Here is a 26,460-nt window from a genome sequence, read left to right as displayed (position 1 = left end):
TGCTTCTCTGAGCGTAACAGGAAACTAGATCACTTTCACAGGGCCTAGTAAGCAGAGCTATTTCTAATATGCTTGGAAAAAATGCCCTTTGTTTTCTGGCCATTAAAAGGCAAGTTTTCCGGTGGAGAAGTGGGTGGAGAAGAGCTGTAGTCCCGCTTAATGGGAAGTGTGCTCATGCTGTACAGACAGGTGCGTACACAAGAGTCACCCGCTGCCCGTGTGCCTGAGAGAGAGTGACGAGCAAAAAATGTCTAGGGCTTGTTGTAGAACACGTTATCGCGTGTGTGAGCTAGATAGAGGCCTTCTGCTGACAGGACACAGCTTCAGGCCGGCACAAGAAGAAGGCAGAAAGTAGTGTCTCCCGTGTCAGACACAGAGGACCCCACCCTAGCGCAGCTGTGTGGAGACTTTTATAATGCCAAATCTCAAATGGTTTTTGTAAAGGAAACTTCTAAAGTTACTGGAAAAAAAAAACAAAAAAACAACCAAAACCTAATTTCTAAAAGCTGGTGTTAATTTCAGTCTTGTTCAAGAGCCAAGTGGATTAATAATGAAATGCTAATGGTGCTTACAGTGTCTCCATTCAAAGTTCTTAATGACAATAAAGTCTCAAGATTTGATACAAGGACTGTAGGAGATGACCCCACGCCCCTCGAGGTTTTCATAGTAAGTGCTGCGTGAGTCAGGCAGTGGGGGAGCCCTCCCGCCTTGATTAGCCCTGTTCTTCATGGACTCACTCAGCCCCTTTGCCTTGATTTTTCAAGTAGGGGGAAAAAGGGGGGGGGAGAGAATTTTAAGCCTTTGTAAAAATCATTATGGAAATGATGAAGTCAGTAAATGAAAAAAAAAAAAAACCAAGCCGAAGATCTACATCCTCAGTGACAACTCAGATCCCTTGGACTTGAGGAAAGGACTGGTAAGGGTGAGTGCCAGATGTTAGTTAGCACAGGCTGAAAAGCCACGGTTTCCATGCCTCTCAAACACAGCATTCTCAGTGATAGATCTATTTTATCTCTAAATTGTTTCTGATCCCAAACACAAGGGGAGAGTAGTGTGGCTTGGAATTATTGATGCCTGGGTATTCTTTGTCTGTGGTGCTGGTATGAACCTGGTTCCTTGTACACGCTTGTTAAGTCAGTGATGTCAGTGCCCTAGCGCTGAGCTTCTCCCGGCCTCTGGATGGCATAGTTTTATATTCACATTAAGGCTGCGGTAGTCATTCACAGAATAATTACTTAGTGTTTTAATTGTTTTGATATGCATAAATTAAAAAAATTAAAAATGAAGTGAGCATTTGTATTTATAGAGTATCACATGAGTCTAAACACAATTCTGTGTAAGAAATGTGTGATATATCAATATTTTAATGCAGTTATTTAACCTTTGTTTGTCCTCAATTTATTAGTTTTATTGATTTGAATTGTAATTTTTCTCTGGGAATATTGTAAAGATAAGAAAGTGGTTACCAATGAGCTCAGAAGCTCAGTTGGATAGTAAATACTTACATAAGCCGTGTACTTTATTTTTTTCAATTTTTAGTGTATACTTTTCATGTTCTGAGAAGCTTGTGGGTTTATGTTATTGAAAATTTCCTTGTCCTTACTCACTGTCAGGCTATTTTTTGAATGGTTTCCAATAATGTATTCCTGAGTGGCTGGGTGTGTAGAGCAGCAGCAGGCTGCTTCTAGACTGCTTTTCTCATACACACACACACACACACACACACACACACACACACACACTCACATACATGCATGCACATTAACAGTGAATGTCATCAAATTAGAATATTGCTCTACAGGTAGCAATATTTTGGATTTTAAGGCTTTAAAATAGCATATGGTTTATTTTTATTTTTTAAAGAATCACAGGTATATAATATTCTTCTAAAAGTTAATTTAATAGCCAGGCGTGGTGGCGCACACCTTTAATCCCAGCACTCGGGAGGCAGAGGCAGGCAGATCGCTGTGAGTTCGAGGCCAGCCTGGTCTACAAAAGCAAGTCCAGGACAGCCAAGGCTACACAGAGAGACCCTGTCTCGAAAAAAAAAACCAAAAAAAAAAAAAAGTTAATTTAATGAAGATAGTCAAGAGTACATGTAAAAGCCTCAAATTCCCTTTTAAATTATTTTATTGTTATTTGATTTGGGTTCTTAGAATTTTTCCAAAACTGGCAGGATGAAAAATAAAATCCTATTTTCATCTTCTATATTAGCCAAGCTTTATGAGTAGCCAAGACTTGTTTTAAAGCTGTCTGTTTAGGGTAAGTGATATTTCATCCTGCTGTCATTCACGGTAATTGGCGGTCCATTCTGGATGGCTAGGTGGATGCTGCAGCACTGTTTCAGCGTTGGCAGAGGAGGAGGACTAAGTTTCAGGCCTCAGTGGGGTCTCTCTGAGACTGATACAGACGTTGAGATGGTGGCCTTGGCCTTGGTGGCCTTGCCGAGGACCTGGGCTGCAAGCTGACTTTTCTTCTTGGGCTTTGAAGTTTTCAGTACTAGAATGCAGCCTCACGCCATGCTCCGTTGGGCTATATGTTCAGCTTTCGTTTCTTTCTGTGTTGGGGGGGGCGGGGGACAAGGGTTTATAATCCTAATTGTGTTTGGTTTTAAAAGCCTTCTTTCCAGCTTGACTTCAGTTAGGAAATTAAAGAGTTGTAAACAGCCAATCAATTAAACAATTAATTGCTTGTGTGATATTCACCAGTTCTACACTGTGATTACAGTACTATGGAAATCTCTTCCTAGATGTTATTTGGGTCTTTCTTGTCTCCCAGATGTTGGGGGTTGTAGGTTGGCACTGGCCCTAACCCTGAATACCTTTCAGAGCTGGCTTTGTATCACTGGGATTTGATATTGTCTATGTATAAAAACGCACACGGTGTAAGTGAATGTTCAACTACTGAGGACAGGGAAATCCCTCATGCAGAGACAAACAAACTAGATTTATCATGACTTAAAAAAAATTATTTTACTGTGTTTTTCTCATGGTTTGTAATACAGAACAGCACACAGATTTTGCATACTAGCCCCAGACTTTCAGAGTCTTTACATACCTTCAGTATTCCCCCCCCCCCCCCCCCCCCCCCCCCGCGTTTCTTAGAGTCTGTTGCAGTTTGGGTGCAACACCGGTGTAAGTATGGCCTAAAGCTGCTCACAGCCGGCTGAGGTGCAGCCCTCAAGGACAGCTGCACCACCATCATGGATCCTGTCCTGGGGTGGATAGCTCTGCTGCTCTGGTTAAGAGAACTTAACCGTTAAGGCTCCTCCATGTGACAGCCAAAAGAGCCATTTTAATAACCTGTGCAATCCTTTTCCTTTTAGAAAGCTGAGGATGAGGACGTAGTTCTCACACCCGACGGTACCAGGGAGTTCCTGACCTTCGAAGTCCCACTGAATGACTCGGGCTCTGCAGGGCTTGGTGTCAGTGTCAAAGGGAACCGTTCCAAAGAGAACCACGCGGATCTGGGGATCTTCGTTAAGTCCATTATTAATGGCGGAGCTGCGTCTAAGGTAAGTGCCTGTCAGCCTTACTGAGCCTGTTGGGGAGGTTTCCCACCCACCTCCTTTCTGGCCTATGGATCCTATTGGTGACCTTGTCCTTCTCTAGAGAGCCTTTGCCTGGATCACTTGGGGGGTGCAGCTCATCACCATCTGTAGTCTGCTCAAGCACAGGTCCGGGCTGGGGAGAAGGGTCTTTCCTTCCCCTGCTGGGACGCCATTGGCTCCTTCTAAGCCTAGAGTGAGTTTCCTGGCTGTATGTTGTGAGCAGTTTTCTACAGTTGTCTTGATCTTCGTGACTCTCATTTGCAAATCAGCTCGATGGGTGTTTCTGAAAGCAAGCGAGTGATGATAACTCTGCGCTCTTTGAATTGGTATTCCCTTTAACGGATTACAATAATGACCCAGGAATGTCTAAAAGACTAAAATACACAGAAGCTACAACAGCTGCTTACAATGTGATTAAAGCCCTCGGGTCCTTTTTTTCTTTCCTTTTTAAAATATTTATTAATTAATTTATTTATTTTTGTTTTAATTATTTAAACATTGGGAGCTACTGAGCAGTACTCACTGCTTTACTTACCTCCCTCCCAGGACGGGAGGCTGAGAGTGAACGACCAGCTGATAGCTGTGAACGGAGAGTCTCTGCTGGGCAAAGCCAACCAGGAAGCCATGGAGACTCTGCGGAGATCCATGTCCACCGAGGGCAACAAGCGCGGCATGATCCAGCTGATTGTGGCCCGGCGGATCAGCAAGTGCAATGAGGTAAACACGGGCTGCTACCTCGAAAAGCCATCATGGTGGGGATCTTGGTGGCCGGCATGGCCACCATTAATGGTGCTGGAGAAGTCGTTGAGGGCTACATCCTGGTCTACAGGCCGAGAGAGCCTGGACGTGGCATGGGCTTACCCCTAGTAGGGGGCCACACTTCCTCCAGGAGGGTCACACTTCCTCCAGGAGGGCCACACTTCCTCCAGGAGGGCCACACTTCCTCCAGAAGGGCCACACTTCCTCCAGGAGGGCCACACTTCCTCCAGGAGGGCCACACTTCCTCCAGGAGAGCCACACTTCCTCCAGGAGGGCCACACTTCCTCCAGGAGCACACTTCCTCCAGGAGGGCCACTTTTCCTCCAGGAGAGCCATACTTCCTAATCCTTCTAATCATTTCAAATAGCGCCACTTCCTGGTGACTAAGTTTCAAATAAGTGAAACTATGGAGGATATTTTTATTCAAGCCAATATACACGTGTTGTTTTTACTTGGGAAATATGGAATAAAATAGCCATAATTGTTAAGCTAACTTCTTCAGCAAAGTACAATGTAACCTTAACTAAAAACATTGGAGGGGAAACACAAAGGACATGATGGAAACAAATTCAGGTCTGATCCCTAGAGTCCCCATAGCCTTGCTGGTCTGCCCCTCAGTAGTCTATCAGTGGTACCAGGGGTGGATCCAGGGTCTTACACTTGCCCAGTATGTACTCTCACTGAGTTGCACCTTAGCCTGCCAGTGATGTCTTGAATGGTGGTCATTTTTAGTCAAATCATTGTTTGGTATTTTTAATCCGATATGTTTAGGGTGCTGAGTAGTTCTCAGTGTATGGCACATGCGTCTGTATTAGATAGTGGCCTTAGAGAAATGAGTTGGTCTCTATCCTTGAGGACAGTTGTCATTTGATAGTGTGTATTGAACATCTTACATACGCCAGAAAATTTGATAGACGCTGGACGCTCAGCAGTGTCTGTTCACAAAGTATCATCGCCTGGCTCTTAAAAGTAAGATGTGGAGGCTGAGAAGGCACAGCACAGCGGGAAGGTGCTGTTGCATAATCAGGAGCAGCTGAGGTTTGATCTCAGCACCAGGGACACAGTGACAAAGACTCTATAGGCTCTGGAGCTCACTGGCCACCGGACTGGCCGAGTCCCCGAGCTGCCTTGGGTTCAGTAAGAGATTCTGACTCAGAAAGATAAAGCCGAGAGCCACAGAGCAATCTCTCTCTCTCTCTCTCTTTCTCTCTCTCTCTCAATGTGCACACATACACACTATAGAATGTTCTGGAAGGTTTTTGCAATAAGGAATGACAAAGATCATTCTGTTTCTGCAGGATTCTGATTCCCCAAGAGTCAGGCAGACGTGCGCCAGCTTGAAAATGTTTTGATAAAGCATTGATTTATTCCATTTTGCCCTATGAAAGATGTCAGTCTAGAATCCGTGCTGAAATATCTCTGTCACATTTACTTCTACATCTGAGTTTACGTGACTGAAGAGGATTTAAGTGTGGGAGCAGCTGACTGTGGAGCTCCGCTTTCCTCTGCTGTCATGTCCTCCACGCCTGCTCCTTACTGTTCCTCAGGACACGGTAGCTTATAGCACAAATATATATCTTATTGTAAGAGCCAAGCTTCCTGTGTACGTGTGGAGAAGCCATTCGTCCTGGTGGGATTTAACTGAAGATTTACACAGCCGGAGGAGCTCGGTTCGGCTTCCTCACATGTGCTTTTGCTGGTGTGAGATTTATACCACTTCAGAAAAGCTTTGTGTCTGAGCCATGGGGAGAGAGTATGTAAGTTGTGACACAGCAAATGCTGACATCCTTTTGGGCCATCTTGCTGTGGTGAATGAGCCCTGAGTTCAGAGGGCATGAGCGATTCCACAATAATGTGCTAGAGCTCCTTGTAGGTGTGTGCAAGTCTCGCCTGCGACCATAGCATGGTGTCTCACCCACTCTTCTTGAAGTTCAAGGCTTACTGTCTTCCTAGAGAAGATGAGAATTCACTCCTCAACAATAATAGGACATTTTAGAGCAGATTCGGTTTCTTTCTTTCTTTCTTTCTTTCTTTCTTTCTTTCTTTCTTTCTTCCTTTTTTAAACATTATGACATTATTTTCTCCTGCCTTCTTTTCTCCTTTCCAGTTTGAAATGTATGAAGTAGGAAGATAAAATTGATACTGTTTACCCCAAGGGATAAGTTTGTTGCGTCCCAAGGGATAAGTTTGTTGCGTCCCAAGGGTGACTGGAGGGGACTGGCACCACTGTCTGGTACTTAAAATAAGCTATGTATTTGAATTAGATTGATTTTTAAATATTTGAAGGAGATGAATATTTGTGGAAATTGGTGTAATTCACCATAGCGTAGTTATTTTAGTGTGTGTGTGTTAGAAGCAATTTTATATAAATCCTTGTTCTAGTATAAAGAGCTGCTCGGTGAGGTGGTGTCTTAGACCTCATGTGAGGGGATTTAGAGGTCAGTGACTGCTTCACAAAATGAATCCTTTCTCTAGATTTAATCCTCTTAGATTTAGAAAGCTATGTAGAATAGAAAAGGGCCCCTTGAAGAATAACTCCTGATTCTTGACCTGTGTGCTTTCTGAGATGGATTCGGATAGGCCAGTGAAGTGGGGCAGGGCGGGGTGGCAGTGGGCGTGGCCAGCACAGTGACAGTCACTGCGATGCAGGATCTCCAGCATCCCACACTGGGTGGAGCTGACTGTGTCATCACCCAGTGACATGAGGGGAACGTGGAATGGTTGTGTGAGCCTCTGGTTCAGCCACAGCAGGACCCAGCGACCTGCGAGCTCATCTGCTGCCACCACCTAAGGACACAAAGGAAACTAAGTAGAAGCAGAACTTGACATTGAGCCCTAAAACTCGCCCTCAGTTGGTTACCCAACACCAAGTGGCCAGCCCTGAAATCATATACATAGAAGTAACATATGGGCTGAGCAGGTTGTATCCACATATTACAGAGTAATCGCATTATTTTAAAGGCCGTGTCTATCCGAGGGGTAAGAGAGAGGAAGGGGAAAAATATATTTTAATTAAAAATGTTTAAAGATTTATTTATTCATGTATTTTATGTATATGAATGTTCTGCCTTCATTCATGCCAGAAAAGGGAATCAAATCCCATTACAGATGGTTGTGAGCCACCGTGTAGTTGTTGGGAATTGAACTCAAGACCTTTGGAAGAGCACTCAAGTGAACAGATGACCCCTGAGTCATCTCTCCAGCCCTCAAAACAAGTTAGTAGCCGAAAACCTCTGCCTGAGGTCTGAAGCATGCCTGTTTATTATTCACTTCAGCTTTGCCAGCCCTTTGGACACTGGTGGTTCTTCACAGTAGGCCACTACTCTAGGCCAGGTGTCACACCATGCTGCATCCAGCATTAAATCCCACTTCCGTACAACCTGGTGTGCCATTTTCAGTAGCCTCCGACTTAACACTTTTTATGCAGCTAATCATTCAGCCAGTGCGTGCTTTATGACAATCAATGTAAATGGAAAGTGAAATTTCAAATAATAAGATCTGCCAGTTACCAGCTAGGATCAGTTTGGAGGTAACTGAGAAGGAAGGTTAAGACTATGCAGACACTAGCTTTCCTGCCTTTCAGACAGAGGTGGTGGGGCTCACTGATGTCTTCGTAGACAAAGACAAGAAAACACACACACACACACACACGCACGCACGCACGCACGCACGCACGCACGCACGCACGCACGCACGCACGCACGCACCAGAAATTGTATTAGTTTCCTTATAAGAAACCACGAGTTTGTTTTTTATAAGAAAATATTCCAAATATTTAAGGAACAGCATAATCATTGGGCAATAGTTAGCAGACTATTATTAAAATGTTACTGTCATTTATAAAAGGATTATATCATCTGAATATCTTTTTGAAAACTTATTTGTACCCTTTTGTGTTTTTTTATTATTTCCAACTTTAATACCCTTAAATAAAATTGTAACAGTGATGCAAAGGGGCTTTGCTAACCTTGCTTGTTAGTTCCTTTGCATAGTGACCACAAAGAAAAGTAAATTCCCAGTTAAGGAGTCAAGATGTGGGATATTTTACATCCTGCAAAGCTGGTCCTGCGTTGGAAATAGCTGCTGTTTTTTCCTCAAGAGAGAGAGAAAGTCTGGTCTAGAGGCCAGGAGAGGGCCCAATTCTGCCCTGTGCAGCTGCGCTTACACACTGGCTTTTATAATTTTATAAATTTTAAAAAATTGTACCTTTATTTAGTTTTTTATTAATTTTACTAAGGTTTACTAAACACTAAGGTAATGTTTTTTTTTTTTTTAAAGGCTGGCAAAGCGAGAGGTAGTGGGAGGGGCCTTCAAAGGTTTCTGCATCTCTCCTGCATGGACAGATTTTTAAACTGAACTGTTTTCCAATCTTCTTTTCTTAAAACTTGTGTACTCCTTTGGTCCCAGCACTTGGGAGGCAGTAGCAGGCAGATCTTTTGTTTTCAAGGACAGCCTGGCCTACAGAGCAACTTCCAGAAAAGACAGGGCTACACAGAGAAACCCTGTCTCAAAAATACAGCCACCCCACTCTACCACCTACCCCCCTTCCCCCACCAAAACAACAACAACAACAACAACAAAACCCTGGGGAGATTGCAGGGTGCAGCCCAGCACAGGTGGTGCAAAGGCAGGCAGATCTCTGTGATTTGAGGCTTGACCTCTACATGGTGAGTTTCAGACCAGCTAGGACAGAATCGCGAATCCCTGTCTCAAAAAACCAAACCAAACCACGGGAAAACTGGAGAAATTAAAAGTGTTCTAAATTCTGTTAAATATTTATATAGTAGATTATTGATGGCTTCATTTAAATCTGCCTTTTCATATGCAAATTGGACAGTTGATGTGAGGCTGTTTATTTGTGTGCTCCTTGGGAGCACGGTACAAAACCTGCGCATTCTTTTTAGTGGAATTTTATTTCACTTAATATAACCTTAAAATATTCTCTTAGCATACTTAATTGTTTTTAAATAAAGAATGTTTATAAAGGGATTTCTTTTTCCCATCAGAAAATTGCACAATTGTGTAGTAGAGCTAGATTTATTTTTGAAAGCAAATGCAAAGATTTTTATTTTTATTTTTTATTTTTTGTCTTCTGGTAAAATATCTTCCAGCAAGCAGAACTTTTATCTAGAGAGTAGCATGGCACATGCCTTTAATGTATATTATCATTTAGAATATCGCGGTTTTCGGTGTTGTGCTGCTGGTGGGCTCCAGACCCTCTCACATGCTGGGCAAGCACTTGGTTTCAGAGCTGCACAGCAGCTTGAGTGGTCGGATTTTAAAACCCGCCCTTGGCTTCAAAGGTGCAGGGTGTGAGGTTTCAGTTGTTGTCTTTGTTCTCGCTCCCTCGAGGGATCTTAGAATCGAGGTGTCTCGGTCCGTTAGACAGTGTTCCTTTATGTACGTCTTTATATGAAAGACCGTAAATGTTTTACCTGTCAGTAAAGCTGTCAGCTGCAATCTGCACTTTCAAGAGAAAACTGATAAAACCAACCCCGATTTCACAGTTTAAGCCTTACTGGTCTACTTCAGCACACTGCAGGTTTATTGTTCAATCATCAGCTGTGACTGTGTTGACCCTTCAGTGGGCTCAGAGCTCCCTTACATATATCATTATGTAAAGGCGGGGCAATTTCTGATAGAAGCAAACACCTGCCCAGTGGAAGGCAGCACAGCAGCTGCCTGTTTGGATGAGGTAGACTCTCTGCTGCACTGACGAACCTGCTCATCTCAGGCCCCGCCTTGTTTTGTGCCAGTAGCACCACGACAGCGAGCTAGGTGCAGTGCAGGACCCTTCACCAAATAAAACACTTACATCCTAACATGGACGTCGTCTTCTGGCCATTTCTATGGAAAAGGTGACACAGGTAGGACACAGCTGTGATGTGGAGGACAGTATACTGTTTTAACCGGTAGCCGTAGATACTGACCTTGTTTTAAAAAGACATTGTTTTTTATTTTAAAGTCTTGGTCTCTTATATACCAGGCTGGCCTCAAACTCACTCTATAGCAGAGGACGGCCTTGAACTTTTGACCTACCTGCCTCAAGTGCTGGGATTACAGGTGTGAGCTGCTGCGCCCAGTTTATTCAGTGCAAGAGGAGACTGTGCTCAGGGCCTTGTCAGGCTAAACCAGCGCTGTACAAAGCAGGCCCAGCCCTGGACCTGCTGCTTTGCAGGCATTCAGTAGACTACGTGAATTTGCCTAATGTTCATGCCACTCTGTGTTTCATCAAAATACTTGGGAGAGTATTCACTTAGTGTTAACACTGTGGTTTGGACTTCTAGAACCTACCCTAAGTCCAGACAGGTGTGGCAGATGCCCATTCTGTTAGAACCCTTGGGGTAGAGGCTCGGGGATCCGGGTAGACAAATGGCAGTGAGCAAGTTCCAGGTTGGGCGCAGGACCCTGCCTCCGTAAGTGGAGAGCTATCAAGGAAAATACTCAAGGTCAGCCTCGGACCTCTGCACGCATGAGCACTAGACCATATGAAGCCATACCCGTTCGAAACCCGTGCATATAATGCACACACACTATACATACATACACATGCAACAACTGTTTGGTTCTCTCATGTTCTTCTGTGCACACTTAAAGTGTTTCTGTTTTTGCCTCCAACCTAGAGGTTGCCTTACACAAAGAGCCTTAATTTCCACAGAGCTTAGATTCCGCGTGATGCCAGTGACACCTAAACTGATACATGCAGGAGGCAGACGTGTTTCTGTCCCACAGGCACAAAGCTAAACCAAAGCCTGCCTTCCGCAGAGCGGCGGGTAGCAGGAATCCTAAATTAAACATTATCTTGCCTTGACCTTGGCACAGGCTGACAGTCAAGTTGAAAAAAAAATATATATAAGCAGTAAGGTAAAACCTTAAAACATCTTTTTCTATACATATTTTCCTCCTGCGGCTGTAACCTGACACAGCTTCCTAGGGGGTGTTGAATAAAGTGCCACTGAAGGTTGGTCATTAGGCGAAGCTGACAGAACAAATTCTTCAGGTGTAGGTTGGAAAGTTCTAGTTCATTTGAGGCCTGGCTGGACGCAAGCCTTAGGAAGCTGTTATCCAGGCCCCGTGCTGCTAACTAGCCTCCAAGATTCACTTCCCCCTGTCCCTTTCTCCGCAGCTTCGATCTCCTGGGAGCCCCGCTGCCCCTGAGCTGCCCATCGAGAGCGAGCTGGATGCCCGGGAGCGCAGGATCTCGCACTCCCTCTATGGGGGGATTGAGGGGCTGGAGGAGTCGCCCAGCAGGAATGCGGCACTCAGCAGGATAATGGGTGAGTCAGGTAAAGCTCCTCTCTTCCTTCATCTCCCCTCACGGTTATGCCAACCCTGGCTCCTGGGGAGGGACCAATGCAATATTAACGCAGAGGAAGCCTTGTTTCCGAAAGAAGACAGAGCAGGTCCATTATGGCCATGCGGGAAACATGAATGTGAGAAAAGAACCTCCACGCAGGGAGTGGCTAAATAAGCTTCAATTCCTAAATGTTGGATGAGGACAGAAAGGAAGAGGGAATGAAAGAAATGTCCTCAGTAATCAAAGTATCCGCGGCTTGTGGAGAATAGTAAGCAAGTTGCGTTTTAACCGACAGGGGCTAAGGAAGCAGCTCAGTTGGTCAAATCTGTTTCCAGTTCTCAGCACCCAGCTGAAAAAGCCAGTTCGTGGGTCTGTTCACACTCCCAGCACATGGCCAGCCAGCCAGCCAGCTTAGCCTAAGGCCGGTCCTCCGTCCCAGTGAGAGACTCTGCCTCAAAAACAAGAGTGGGCAGCTCCCGAGAAGTGATGTCCAAGGCTGGTGTACATGGGAGTGCACACACATGCGTGTGTGAATACATACATACATGCTCACACCTGTGCACCCTTGAGCAGACACACACACACATACACATACACACACGCATGCACACACCCACACACAGCACTTAAGCACACTAACTTTAGAAAAGGAATCTAAAAGTTGTTATTGTTGGTAGCACTGCTTAGACACAGATGAAAAATACATGATCACATGAAGTGGTCACTGTTTGGTGGCATTCAATAAAATATTTGTCACATTTCTGCTTTATCAAAGCTTTAGTGTTGACAGACATGGCAGCTCACACCTTTTATCTCAGCACTGGGGTGGAAAGCAGAGAGGCGTCTCCTAACCCAAAGCCACTTTGTTCTACACAGTGAGTCCCAGCCAGCCGGAGCCACATAGGGAGACAACAGCAGCAAACACCCAGCGTTATCCTTTAAACCCTCAGCTCATGGCCGAGCTTTTGCTTGATCTGCCCCAGGCTGCCTTCTGGAATGATCATAGGCTCAGTCTCCTAACAGCCCCCATCCCCCACCCCCCATCCCGGGGAGCAGGGGGGAGAAGTCAGGCTCACAGAACTGCTCATCTGCGGCTAACTTGAGAGATTTAAATTTTAAGGTATAAAAAGTAGTTTTGACATAAAACACTGATTTCTGACCTATTTTGCAGTTTTCTAAAGCCCTACATTTAATCGCATTCTGAGCGTATCCGATACAGATCTAATAACAAATACAGGTTTCCATTGTGGTGCATCATGGAAACAGTTTGATTAATTCATTGAGAGTGTTTGTGAAAGGCTTGTGTCGGCAAGGTGTTGTGTTAGCAGTGGACACGGGCTCTTAAAGGAACAGTATTACCAGAGAGCTTTCTACCGAGCGCTGTAGAAAAGACATGTGTATATGCCCAGCGTGGCTAGTGTAGTTTCCTCTCATTTTTCTTCCTCCTCATCTGGCTTTCCCCCTGGGGAAGTTGCTAAGTCCTCAGTTCCTTATGGTGTTAAGAGATACCTTTGATGTACTTGGCGACTGTTTTTCTAATTTTGCGTGTGGCCTGACAGAACCAGGGCGGCAATCCTTGCTCTTGGTTTGAGCCCTCTTTCAGTAGAAGGGGCCTTGTTTCCGGCTTCTACTTTGGTGTGTGCCTATCGGTTACCGGTACTCACTGGGGATGGGTTGTCCGTGCTGTCTTATAAAGCTGTAAAGCATCTCTGTCTGACTCTTACCTGTTGACAAAACCTCAGACCCCCTGAGACAGAATGTGTGCGTGTGTCGCTGGATCTGTGTGCATACAAAGTGATGCGCTGTAATTTCCCATTTATTATAGGAACATAGGATTTGCCATACTGATCAGCCCACTGGCCCAGCAGCTCCTGTAACCTGCATCCTGCCTCCACACCCCGGGTCTCCAGAGGAACGCGAAAACCTCACACTCAAACACACACCAACTCCCACCCTGATTTTTCACTAGTGATTTGTTGAAATGTGTAACCTGGGTTGAGGAGTGCGTTTTCCTCTGTATTCTGTCACCCAATTTTGTTAGCTTTTGACTTGTTAGTCCTTTTCAGCGGGTAATGCAGGCGGCAGGGTTTTCCCTCCCTCTGCTGGGTATGAAATGAACCCTCTCACGCATGGTGGCTCTCCTTACTGGCCGGCCCCTCCTGCTGTGCTCGATGTTGCTCTGCACATGTCCCGGGACATCCGGGCTGGGGGATGACATCATACTCAGTATCCCATGTTTTTACAGTAGAGTATCTTTTGGGGAAGGGATACTGGGGATTGAATCCAGGATGTCTTAATGACTTTATTTGTCTGTGTCCTTAAGACGTGTTTTATGTGCTATACTGGAAACTAGGAAGCCTGTGTGGCTTTACCTAGAGAAATATATAAGCTTAATTTATCTTGCCGTTTACCAACTTCAGAGCTTTCGTTCCCCCCTTCCCCCCATCCTTATTCTAGTATTGTTGGCCTTAAGAGTTGCGTGCTGCTGGTGAAGTTAGATAACCCTGAGATTAGAAACCCTGCAAAGGATGTTGCTCTGCCACTGGCAGTGAAACGATACCTAATACCACAGTGCTGTGCACCCATCAGACTCTGATTTGGACTGTGTCAGGTGCATGGACGTTTCTCAGCCACGTCCCACATGCCTTGTTCACGGCTGTCCGCTGGGTCTTCTGCCTCAGTCCTGCGCGGCCCGTGGGTCCGTATGCTGGAGAGAGAAGTCTTGGAGTCCCTTATGATGACACAAAGAAGTGACTAACTTCCTGTGAGCAAGGCAATTTCACAAGGAATACTTTGTACATGGGACCAAAGGAATTTTTTTTTTAAGGCCTATGATCAGTTTTGAATGGGTACACATCCCAGGAGATCAGACTTCAAAAGTGCACACCCAAAAAGAAGCAACCATTTCTAATTGGAAAGATGTCAAATGCCCCCAGTCCCACTTTTCACTTAGCAGATAAAAGAAAGGTGTCCCCAAACCGATGATTTTTGCCTTGTTTTGGTTTTGGGTATTTCCTCTTTCAAAAGTAGCTGTCTCAGGGAATGCCACGATCTCATGGTAGGTTTCAGTGACAGCACATTGACTGAAAGGCATCGAGGTGTCTTTAGAGCCTAGTCCCGCCCGGTCCATACCAGGGGTAAGGTAATTAAGGCATTCCCTCACCACCTACATCACACGCGCCATTCTGTTCTTGTATTTGGGGAGCTGTAGACCGCTGGACTGTGGCTTATTCAGTTTCGGAAGCACAGTCTGAATGTGTGGTTTTTCTGGGTGGTGGGTTCCTCTTCAGTAACAGCCAATTTATCTCTATCACTTTGGATGGATCAGTCAGAAATGTGGCCAAAGGCCAGGTGTAACCACAGGCAGTTGGCTGGATTCCCGCCGCCATCGATGTTAGGTGAGTCCTGTCCTCATGTTAGGAAGCAACTCACAAGGGCTGGGAAGACAGCCAAAGGCGCTCGCCTGCACGTGCAGTGCCCTGCTCCTTGCACCACAAAAGCAGGCTGAGTAAGTAGGTGTACAGATAGGTCGGTAGGTAGGCCTGGCCTTGTCCTTTAGTGAGTCTGCTTAGGATTTCTCCTTTTAAAAGCCTTGAAAGACCCTTCCTATGATTCATCCATCTCAATAACAGCAGTGAAATAATGGACACAGTTTACCAACATGTTTACTTTATAAATGCGTCACAAATTCCTGTTTTGGAGCATAGAACGTTATTTTCTTTAAGTTTTTTGTCTGCATAATTTGTTTAAAAGCGATTTTATCCTGAGCTGAAATTTTATTTCATTTCACTATTATCTCAGTGGTTTCTATATCCATACTTTTATGGTGAGTTTAAATAATTATGTTCAGAATATTTTCATTTTGTTAAGAATTTGACATGGAAAACTGAGACGTTGATGCTGGTTTTATATGAGTTATGTTTCCGACAGTGTTCACTTCCTCTGTTCCTGATATCGCGCATTGTGTTGCATTCCATGTAAATCCATCAATGAATAAATGTTTAGTAAATAATCACCTCGTATGTTGTTGCTTTACTCTCTAAGACCCAGGCTGTTCATTTTGTTGTTTGTAGATATTGATGAAAGGTTTGGGGTGGGGGAGAATTTAACTGTTAAAAACTGAAGCCACCACGAACACGGTTCATGGGCTTCTAGCTGATGAGGCGCTGAAGATCAGCAGATGTCAGTGAGAGGTTCTGGTGTGTCTCAGTGGGACACGTAGCTTTTAAACGTAGATGCGTGGTACCCTCAGTGGTTTCTAGAACCAGATCCTGGAATGGTTACTCCTCACTAACAATCTAAGAGGGAGAATATGGGCAACCAAATCTTGAAATCTTACAAAAATCTTAAGACTGGAGAGTAATGCAAAAGAGACTTCTTGCTATTCTGGGTATGGTGTGTGTGTGTGTGTGTGAGAGAGAGAGAGAGAGAGACAGACAGACAGAGAGACAGAGAGAGAGAGAGAGACAGACAGACAGACAGACAGACAGACAGACAGACAGAGAGACAGAGAGACAGAGAGAGACAGAGACAGAGACACAGAGACAGACAGAGAGACAGATACTGGTATTCTGTGTCATGTACAGTACCGTGTTTCTACACAAAACAGCATCACACACACACACACACACACACACACACACACACACACACTGATTGTATGGTCCAGTTAGTGTTATATATTTCTTACTAGGCCTTCACTTAGAATAAATGTGTCAATGCAAGGGGTTGCAGATTTAATTTTAAAAGGTATGCCATATGATTACTCTGTGATATTTCCCTGGTTAAATTATTCCTGGAAGAGGCCTTGGTATTTAGTAATGTGGCATTTGCCTCTCCAGTCAGGGGAAAGAGCCTGGCTTTATCAATTCAACATGGTCCTTTAGGAGACAAAAGTATGTCTTAAAGGAAAGCATTTCTTTGGCCAGTGATGGTGGGATTTACTACCATGGATCCAGTGACATTTTGCGGAACAGGTTTCTATTCTAATACCCTGCAGCTGAGTGGAAAGAAACAGGTGATTTGAAATCAAGACAGAGAAATGATCGCATTTGATTTACTTCTGTGTCCTGAGCAAGAAGTTGCCAGTCCCACAGTTTGCCTGAAGAGCACATTTGAATCAAAGTGGGAAGTTTTCCTGGCTCATATGTTGAGCAGGGATCTCAGTGAGCGTGCGTGGGTGCTATAACAGACCACTTAATGCTAAATAATGATGTGTGTGTAATTTCTGGCAAGTTTCTTTATAAGGATTGGAAGATAGACAGCAACTTAATAGTTTTCTGTTAATTTATTGAATCAGCCAGGGAAAGATACCTTGTCCTTAAACTTACCTTTCCAGTTTATCTGTGCTTACCCAACATGCTAATAAGTACTCAGTCTTAAAGCTAGATCTCAGACTAATAGAATGCTAATACATGGTTGTTGAACTATTTCAAAAACTCAATTCATTTTGAAGGGAAAGAGCACCTTGTGCGCTATGGCGGTGAGTCTTGAGAAGGCTCAGCAGACTTCCTGTTCGGGCACCGGCCAGGATAGTTAGCTGAGGAAATTTGGACATTAGATTTAGTGGGAGAGTTCTCTGTCATCCCATGAGATGGGCACAGAGATTTTTATGGTTCCTTGCTTGCTTGGGAACACGCTTTGGTGTGTCCTGTCATATGGTTGTCCTGTGATTTCAGCCTCTTACAAGGAGTGCACCTGGACCAAAATTTTGTATTCAGTGTACCCTTGCTCAGAAGTCAAGCGGGAAGATGGAGAGGAGTTGCAGAGCTACAGGGGGCTTTGGGATTAGAACACGGTTTGCTCTGCAGCAGAACCGTTAGGGACTTGGGGACTTGAAACCTAACCTCCCTCAGGAACACTTGTGATGTCTGAAGGGCACGACGAGCAGTGAACCTCAGCACATTTTCCTGAAAGGGGCTGGAGAAGAGGACATAGATACTTTGAGCCCCTTTGTAACTGACTCATCAGTCTTCACATCCGCTCCTCCCAGGGAAGGCCCTGGAGCCTTAGGAAAACACGCCTGGGTCTGTGCTTCGCTCTTCACTTCTGGATCTCTCTCATTTCGAAGTTACTCTCCCTGGCTTGTATGCCGGGCTTTGTCCAGTGTCAGATGAAGTCATCCTGGGTCAATTTTATTGCCACTTTCCGGGATCATTTCTTTTGGTAGGAAAGTCATAGCCGCCATTCCAAACCTAGCTCTGATAAATTCTGTTGAGGTTCTTCAACAATCAAACCCACACACGCGCACAGATAGACCCAGCTGGCACAGTCCCCACGCTGACGTTACCCTGCTCTGTAGGAATGTTTCCTTCTTCATTAGGGTGTGACTCACTCAGCACAGCGATGATGTCACCTAGCCCTTGTCTACCCTGCAGGAGTTACCCAATAGGTACATAGGTAGATGATCCCCCTTGAGTTTGTGGGGTTTCCCTTCAGATTTCCTGATAAAACTTCCCAGAGGGTGTTGGGTTCACATTAAGCCATTTTGGAGGTAATCCTTGTCTTTGGGAAACCTAAAGCCAGAGAAGTCAAGTACCATGCCACAGGCTGTGCAGCCGCGCTGCAGAAGCAGTCGCGGGGACCCGAGGTTTGCGTTTGACATCCCTTCGCGGGAACTGAGCACCCTCAATTCCTTCATCCCGCCGGGTTGGGCAGGCGTGTCAAGGCTTAGGGCTCTCCTTATGTAGTAAGTATGTAGAATTAACCGGCGTGGCGCCTACACTGACATCTAGAATTTCTTTTTCACCGGTCAGGTAAATGCCAGCTGTCCCCCACGGTGAACATGCCACATGATGACACCGTTATGATCGAAGATGACAGGCTGCCGGTGCTCCCGCCTCACCTCTCTGACCAGTCCTCCTCCAGCTCCCACGATGATGTGGGATTCATAATGACGGAGGCCGGCACGTGGGCCAAGGCTGCCATCAGCGACTCAGCCGACTGGTGAGTGAGCGAGCTAGCAGCCCAGGGCCGGGGCTTCCTACTGGATGAACAGTATCTAACCAGTTCTCAAATTGATCCAACAGTAGATTAAAAATTAGTAATTAATGTGCTTAGGAACTAGAGGAAACTTACCAGCGGTTTCTGTTTGTCTGGGGAGTATGTGCATACGTGTCACATGTGTTGGCATGTGCTTGCTCCCCTGTGAGTGCGCAGGTAGAAGCCGTAGGTTTGTGTCTTAGTTAGGGTTTCTATTGAAAACACTATAACTTATCACTGCTCATCACCGAAGGAGGACAGGGCAGGCACCTGCAGGCAGGAGCTGACGCAGAGGCCGTGGAGAGCACTGCTCACTGGCTTGTTCGTCATGGCTTGCTCAGCCTGTCTTCTTATAGAACCCAGGACCACCGGCCCAGGGATGGCACCACCCACAGTGACCTCTGCCCTCCCAAATTGATCACTGATTAAGAAAGTGCACTCCAGGCTTGCCCACAGCCTGATCTCACTGTGGCGTTTTCCCGGTTAAGGTTCTCTCCTCTCAGATGACTCTGGTCTGTGTCAGGTTGACATAAAACACAGTGGGCATCAGGTGTCATCCTCAGTGCTGCTCCCAACCCCTCACCGATCCTGGAGCGTGGCAGTTGGCGAGGCTGCATATTGGGACCCTCAGCTTCTCTTTGTGGTGTTACAACATTACTGTTCCCCAGGCTTTGTGGTGTTACAGTGTTACTGTTCCCCAGGCTTTGTGGTGTTACAGTGTTACTGTTCCCCAGGCTTTGAGGTGCTTCTGGCAGGTACTTTGTCTTTGTGGCTACTGTCCTAGTGTTTCTTTTCCTTTTTTTTTTTTCTTTTTTTGCCTTTGCCACAGTAGAAGGAAGCATTCGATGCTATTCACCACGTGTGATCGTTAACCATCACCCCAACCATCACCCCGTTCTTTAGTCTCCATGCTTGGTAGAAAAGCGTGTTATCAAGCAAAGCTCTTTTGACTGGGTGTCCTCCTCCTCACTCCCCACCTGTGTCACATCAGCTGTGAGGTTGGAGGTGCTAAGGACAGGACAGACATTTCTGCCTGGTTTCCCCCTTCTCTCCTCCCCACCCTCCTCTTCCTCCTTATATGGTCTCAGGAAGAAAACATGGTTAATATGTTTGCTAACCCTGCTAACCCAAGCTCTCTTGAAAGACCTTAGCCTGCTCCTGGGCCCTTGTAAAGTTCCTCTCCAGCTTTTGTTTCTTGCCTTTTAATTCTCTTTTGGAAAACACGGGATATAAAAGTAGAGCTGACCAGGAGGCCACATGATAACAGTAGCTTAGCCTTGGATGAGTCTTCTGACTGGGGGTGTTGGGGGGAGGGGGGCGGATGGGGAGGGCGGGCAGCAGCAATCACAGATGCTCTTAACCTGACTGTAGCTTGAGTCTCCCTGTAAGTCAGTGTGGAAAGGCAGTTTGTGTCTGTGTCCACAGTGTTCTTTAAGGAGACAACAACGTCTGTGTCTCTACCATGATAAGGCCGTGAAGGGGACATAGGGATGGATCTGCGTTAGCAAGAGGGCGTAGTCGGCTTTCAGGGACAGCTTGGGGCATTCATGTCCCTATAGTAGATTTGAAAAACAAACAACGGTGAGGACTTTTATGGTGTTTTTTCCCTTTGGAAATATAGGACAAAGGGGGAAGTGTAAGTGAAGGGTTATCTGAACGTGCGTGCTATCTGTTCAGCCATGGAGCTGAGAACGCCCGCTTTTCCAGTCTGACAGTTTCTCCCTTAATTAACTCCAGTGAAAGTGTTAAAAAACAAACAAACAAAACCATCAGGTCAACGAGACAAGATTAATAACTGGGATTTCAGTAATGGGGCGAAGGGGCTACAGCTCCTTCAGAGAGGCCTCTGCAAGCCTGTGCTCTATCTTGATAATATTCTAGTGTTGCTGTTTATTGTGTCTGAAAGAGGTTTAATGCGTATATTAATCAGGAAAAATTAATTATGTCACATTTTAAGAATATTTAGTTATTTTAAGTCTCTTATTAATTTGCAAGCTCATTTGACATTTTAAAATATGTCCGTTTATACTTGACTGCATAGTTGTGGGAGGCTAAATGTGTCGAAGGGCTGCATTTTAAAGTTGTTAACTAATAGAATATACTTTTCTCAACCTAGTAATGTATGCAGGGGACATTACCTGTTTTTTTTAAGGGGAGGAGAAAATACAGCAGCAAATTCTAATTTTGATAACAGCATTATTTAGGAGGATAGAAAGTGAACTTGAAAGTATGCTAAGTAGAGATTTTAAGCAACGTCAAGAGGAATTTAAATTACTTTGGAAATTCTATGCTGGAACTTTCTGTTAGAACTGTATTTCAGAGGGTGTGGTAGTGCATACCTGCTCTCCTAGTACCAAGGAGGGTCGAAGTTTAAAGCCAGCCTGGGTAACAGAAGGACCCCGTCAAAAATAAATCAACTCATGGAGCCGATGAGATGACTCAGTGGATACAGGACTGGCCACACAAGCAGGAAGGCCTGAGTGTGGGCCCCCGGCACCCACATCGCTGCCGGGCAGACCCAGATGCTTCTGTAATACCCCCACCCTGCAGATGGAAACCAGGGGTCCCAGGAACAGGCTAGTGACCTTGGACTAGCAACACTCTTGAGCTCTGAGGTTAGCCAGAGACTGTGCCTCAGTAAATAAACTGGAGAGCACTGAGGAAGATACACACGTGCTGACTTACGGCCTGTGCACACACACAGGTGAGCAACGCAAGCCCACCACACATACACATAAACACACACACACACACACATGTGTGCACACGTAGACACAGGTGAGCAATGTAAACCTACCACACACATACAAATGAGCAATGCAAGCCCACCACACAGACACACATACATACACATACATATGTGCATACACACAGGTGAGCAATGCAAGCCCACCACACACACATACACAAATATGCATATGTGCACAAACATCAATAAATAACTATATTTCAAACCCATTGTCTACAAATCTGATGCCTTATTGCAGTTCTTAAAATGTTGCACAATGTTTTTCGCAAACGCTTCTTGCTAAGCAACCAAGACGTCCACTTTAACATAGGGAAGAATCACTGCTTCTCAAGTGAGTTGATTCGGAATTCAGTCATGCCGGTCTTGCAGCTGTCTTTTGTTTGATTTGTCTCTGAGACAGGGTCTTACACATACTCTTAGAACTCGTTATGTAGACCAGGTTGACCTTAAACTCACAGAGAACCCCCCGTGGCTTTCCCTCCTGACTGCCACAGCTAAAAGGATCGACACTACACCTCCTAATGCTGGGGTCTCTTGCTCTGGAAATTATCGGGTATCTTTATCAAATGCTGGACAAATACGACACTATTCCTTGGAAATTCAAACTGCCCATGAAAAGATTGAAACTTTAGCACTTGCAAAATTACGTGCGTTTGAGACATAGGCTAGCGTTATAAAAAAAAAAAAAAACAAAAAACCTGCAGGCTGGAGAGATGGCTCAGCAGTTAAGAGCACCTGCTGCTCTTCCCAGGGCCTGAGTTCGGTCCCTAGCACCCACGTCAGATGAATGATCACTGCTTACAACCACCTGGAGCTCAGCGGCACCAGGTCTGGCATCTTCTTCCGGACCCTCGAGGGAACCCTCTCTCACAGGTGTGATGCTCATATAATTAAAATAAAAACAAATCTTAAATAATATTAAAACAAAAATAGAATCTGGGGGCTGGAGAGATGGCTCAGAGGTTAAGAGCACTGGCTGCTCTTCCAGAGGTCCTGAGTTCAATTCCCAGCAACCACAAGGTGGCTCACAGCCATCTGTAGTGAGATCTGGTGCCCTCTTCTGGTGTGCTGCCATGCATGCAGTCAGAATACTGTATAAATAAACAAATCCTTAAGAAAGAAAGAAAAGAAAGAAACTGTTGCCTTGACCTTGGCTGATCTCTGGGGTTAGGTTTTCTTTTGTGTTCCTCAATCCTGGCTCAGGCAAGACTGCTGAGATGCCTCCTCTCCCTTGACCTTGTGAGCACATACTCCTCTAAATCCCTGATGCTGCTCACCTGCCTTGTTTCACATGTGCACCCTGCTCCATATTTGGTGGCCAAGAGACACCAGCACTGGTTATCACTACGCTAATCTGAGGTAGCTCATCTTCACCGCTAACATAGTATACAAGGGGCCTTCACCCTACATTCTTGACTTATCTCATTAGCTTTGAGAGATGAGACGGCTGCTCCATGGAGCACATGGAGGCCACAGTTCCAGAAGGCACGTCCACTATGGCAGAAGGAGTGTGAGAGCGGGTGGCCCCAGCAGGAAGCTGAGAGATCCCAGCTTCAACCTTATCCCAGCTTATCCATACCCAGAGAGGGAGCTGGAAGTTGTAAACTCCTCAAAGCCCACCCCCAGAGGCACACCTCCCTTCAGCAAGGCTCTGTGACATCCCCTCAAACACTGCCACCCTCTGGCAACACAGCGTTGAAATTCCACCATAGGTCATTTCCCACCTGCCAGGGAGGCATGTGAGCTCTGTCCCATGAAGGAGAGCCGTTGTATGTGTTTAATCAGTGTGCTGCATGTAGAGGCAAGGCCATGTGCATACGTGGAACTGGGTCAGAGCACCTAGTAGTGCTTGTTAAAGCATCGCAGAGCTTAGACAGACGAGCAAGTCCATGTGGGGAAACCTGCCGAACACCTGCTACCTGCGAGCCGCTGCATGAGAGACCGTGTTGGCGCCACCCAAGTCAGATGTCATCTAAATGTAGCCGTGCTTTTCCTGCCTCCTTCAGGGCGGTCAGCCCTTTGTGTGTGCACCTCCGGCATCTGCTTGCTGTGTTACAGCAAGGTTTCTTTTTGGAAATTTACTGAGTTGACACCTTTTCAGGCATTTGGCTATTTCAGAAGGGGCTACACACTCATGAAAGTGTAGTCCCTACTCACTCTGTCCTGAAACACAATAACACACAGACATACACACAGACACACAGACACACACACACACACACACACACATACACACACACCATGATCAGATTATTTTTTTTATGCAATATTTTCTGATCATAGTTTCCTCTCCTACAACTTCTCCCAGTCCCTTCCCCTCTCCTTACCTAACCCAACTCGATACCCTTTTTTTTCTCTCTCCTTAAAAAGCAAACAGGAAGGGGCTGGAGAGATGGCTTAGAGGTTTAGAGCACTGACTGCTCTTCCAGAGGTCCTGAGTTCAATTTCCAGCAGCCAGAATGTAGCTCACAACCATCTATAATGTGATCTGATACCTTCTCCTGGCCCACAGGTTACATGCAGGCAGAGCGCTGTATACATAATAAATAAATAAATCTTTAAAAAAAAACAAACAGGAAAACAGACAAAACAAAAAATAAAGAATACTCAAGAAACACACACACAGAGATACATCATAAGAGCACAAAATTGTAGACCATAATACACAAGCAATATATCAGTAAGACACTGCCCCTGCCAAAAAAGCCCGAATATAGCAATATTAGACAAAAAAGTCTACAAAAAGACCAGTGAGTGTGTTTTGTGTTGGCCATCTGCTGCTGGGCATTGGGCCATTAAATATGGTTAACATATACCCAAAGAGACTCTATTGGAGAAAATTAAATTTTCTTGTGCGGGTGGGTGCCAGTTGCCGGTAGCTTCTTGGTTAGGGATTGCAGCCTAGGTCTGCTTCTTCTTCTCAGTGCTGGGACCCCACCTGGCTTGGACCTTTGTAGGCCCTCTGCATGCAGCCACAGCTCCTGTGAGTTCAGATGTGGCCAGCCTTGTTGTTTCTGGAAGATGCTGTTTAGTTTTAGAGTCATCTGTCCCTTCTGGCTCTTACAATCTTTCTGTCTCCTCTTCAGCGTAGCTAACTGAGTCTTGAGGGGTTTGATGAAGACATCTCATTTTGGATGTTCCAAAATCTTTCTGTCTATACATTGTCCAGTTGTGGGTCTCTGTGCTTGTTTCCTTCAGAACACAGCTTAAAAAAAATTGCTAGCTGGGCAGTGGTGGCACACGCCTTTAATCCCAGCACTCGAGAGGCAGAGGCTGGTGGATTGTTGTGAGTTTGGGGCCAGCCTGGTCTACTAAGTGACTCCAGAACAGCCAGGGCTACACAGAGAAACCCTGTCTTGAAAAAAAAAAATTGCTAAATTGCGATTTGTATGGCTATATGTTATTGTACAAGGCGAGTCTTGTCAAATATGCAGCTTTCCAATGTCTCCCAAATAACAATAGCAGAAAGGTTATGTATCATCAGTACAGTGAAGAAACGCCCAGAGGGAAGTGGAGAAGAAAAATTACACCCACAGAGTTACTTTAATGTTAAAATCAAATTTTTAATTTTTATCTTTCCATTCACTCACCTTTTAAAAAAGTGGTATATTGTGTTGTTTAGTTTAAATCCTTAATTAACATGTATCTAAAAGATACATGATCTTTCCTAAAGCTGAGTGTCTCTACTTTTTAGTAAATACTTTCATGTTTTTTTTTTTTTCTTTCTTTTCACCCCAGCTCTTTGAGTCCAGATGTTGATCCCGTTCTTGCTTTTCAACGAGAAGGATTTGGACGCCAGAGTATGTCAGAAAAACGCACAAAGCAATTTTCAGATGCCAGTCAATTGGATTTCGTTAAAACACGGAAGTCAAAGAGCATGGATTTAGGTAGTGAGTACAATCTCCATGAGTCTTCATTGCGTAAGGTTTGGGCGCTTCGGGAAGGAACTGATGGTCCCAAACACATCTCTATTTATTTTTAACAATAGAGGAGATAAATTTAAAATGTGGCAATTTGGCAAAGATACCCATCCTGCCTCTCGTAGCATATCGACCTGGTAAGCAGTGTGTTGACGTGGGCTTTCGGATGAGAGAGGATGCAGGTCACACTGCATCCTTGTAGCTGCATTTTACCACTTTGTCTGTCTGAGAAGCAGCTTCCCTTGAGGTTGTATTTGGTGGGGATTTTTAACGAGGAAACGTTTGGAGAAAACCATTATCTCAATCCATGTCTGGGGCTTAGGTGCCAGTGCGCTCTCTCGCTGACCGCTCTCCTTGAAGTGCTAATTGATACAACTCCTTGTGTTGTAACAACTGCGGCCTTGAACCAGATTAGTAACTTGAGAGAATATATTCCAGAAGGAATTTAGGAGGAAGAAAATAACCCTAGTCGTTGAGTTAGACAACCAGGTAGCGTCTCCCTTAAATCAAAATCTACCCCACAAAATAATTCAGTTAATACAGGTATAAACTAAATTATTTAAAAAAAAAAAAAAACCTTTGTTAATCAACCATAACTTATGCTGTTTTCTGGTGGCTGTTTGAACTTCAAGACTAAAAGCATTAATTAATCAGAAATATCTATAATTGGACAGTGCATTCCCTTGGCTAACGGTGATACACTAACATAAAAATAACATGTCTGTGAGATGAAGTGACCGCACACTGCATGAAGACACTGCTTATTTTTCTCCCTTTATTTTTGATTATGAATGTTTGCTTGAGGTTTCATTTTATTTGCATGGAATATTGCCTAAGAGTTGTGTGCTCTAACAGTCAAAATTGGGGGAGGGTTGAAGCATGTTCAGCTCTGGGGACTAACTGGGCTAACGGTTATACATTTACCTTTTAACAGTAGCTGACGAGACTAAACTCAATACAGTGGATGACCAGAGAGCAGGTAAGAATGGACAGTTAGGCCGTTGCCATGGAAACCGTGGTCCGCGGCGCTCGCCGTGATTATAGATCTGCCAGTCATGCTACATGTAAACCCCAGCATTCCGGTCACACTCAGACACTTTTGTTACGGGAAATCGAATTGCAGCAGAAAATACTTTTGTGTTGTTGTTATGAGAAATTTATCAGCGATATGTATAGCAGATGGAATGGAATAGGCTCCCTCTAC

General features: G+C 45.0%; 1 protein-coding gene across 24 annotated transcripts in view; it reads left to right on the top strand.

Moving 5' to 3' along the window:
* PARD3 (par-3 family cell polarity regulator) overlaps nt 1-26,460 on the top strand; it is a 527,701-nt gene that overhangs the window by 303,002 nt on the left and 198,239 nt on the right. For 9 of the 24 annotated variants that reach the window (XM_084756601.1, XM_084756603.1, XM_084756608.1 and 6 more), the window contains 6 exons: nt 3,326-3,514; nt 4,097-4,267; nt 11,436-11,595; nt 18,362-18,551; nt 25,075-25,226; nt 26,191-26,235. In XM_084756601.1, coding sequence (XP_084612727.1) covers nt 3,326-3,514; nt 4,097-4,267; nt 11,436-11,595; nt 18,362-18,551; nt 25,075-25,226; nt 26,191-26,235 — 907 coding nt within the window. Of the gene's footprint in view, nt 1-3,325; nt 3,515-4,096; nt 4,268-11,435; nt 11,596-13,431; nt 15,619-18,361; nt 18,552-25,074; nt 25,227-26,190; nt 26,236-26,460 lie in introns of those variants that run through there. The other 15 variants (XM_084756611.1, XM_084756612.1, XM_084756617.1 and 12 more) reach the window with 7 other exon arrangements.

The sequence above is a fragment of the Acomys minous genome (assembly GCF_964271855.1).
Source record: "Acomys minous genome assembly, chromosome: 14".
NCBI classification, from domain to species: domain Eukaryota; kingdom Metazoa; phylum Chordata; class Mammalia; order Rodentia; family Muridae; genus Acomys; species Acomys minous.
Note: the sequence above shows the minus strand (reverse complement) of the source record. Positions and strands in the feature narration are given on the sequence as shown.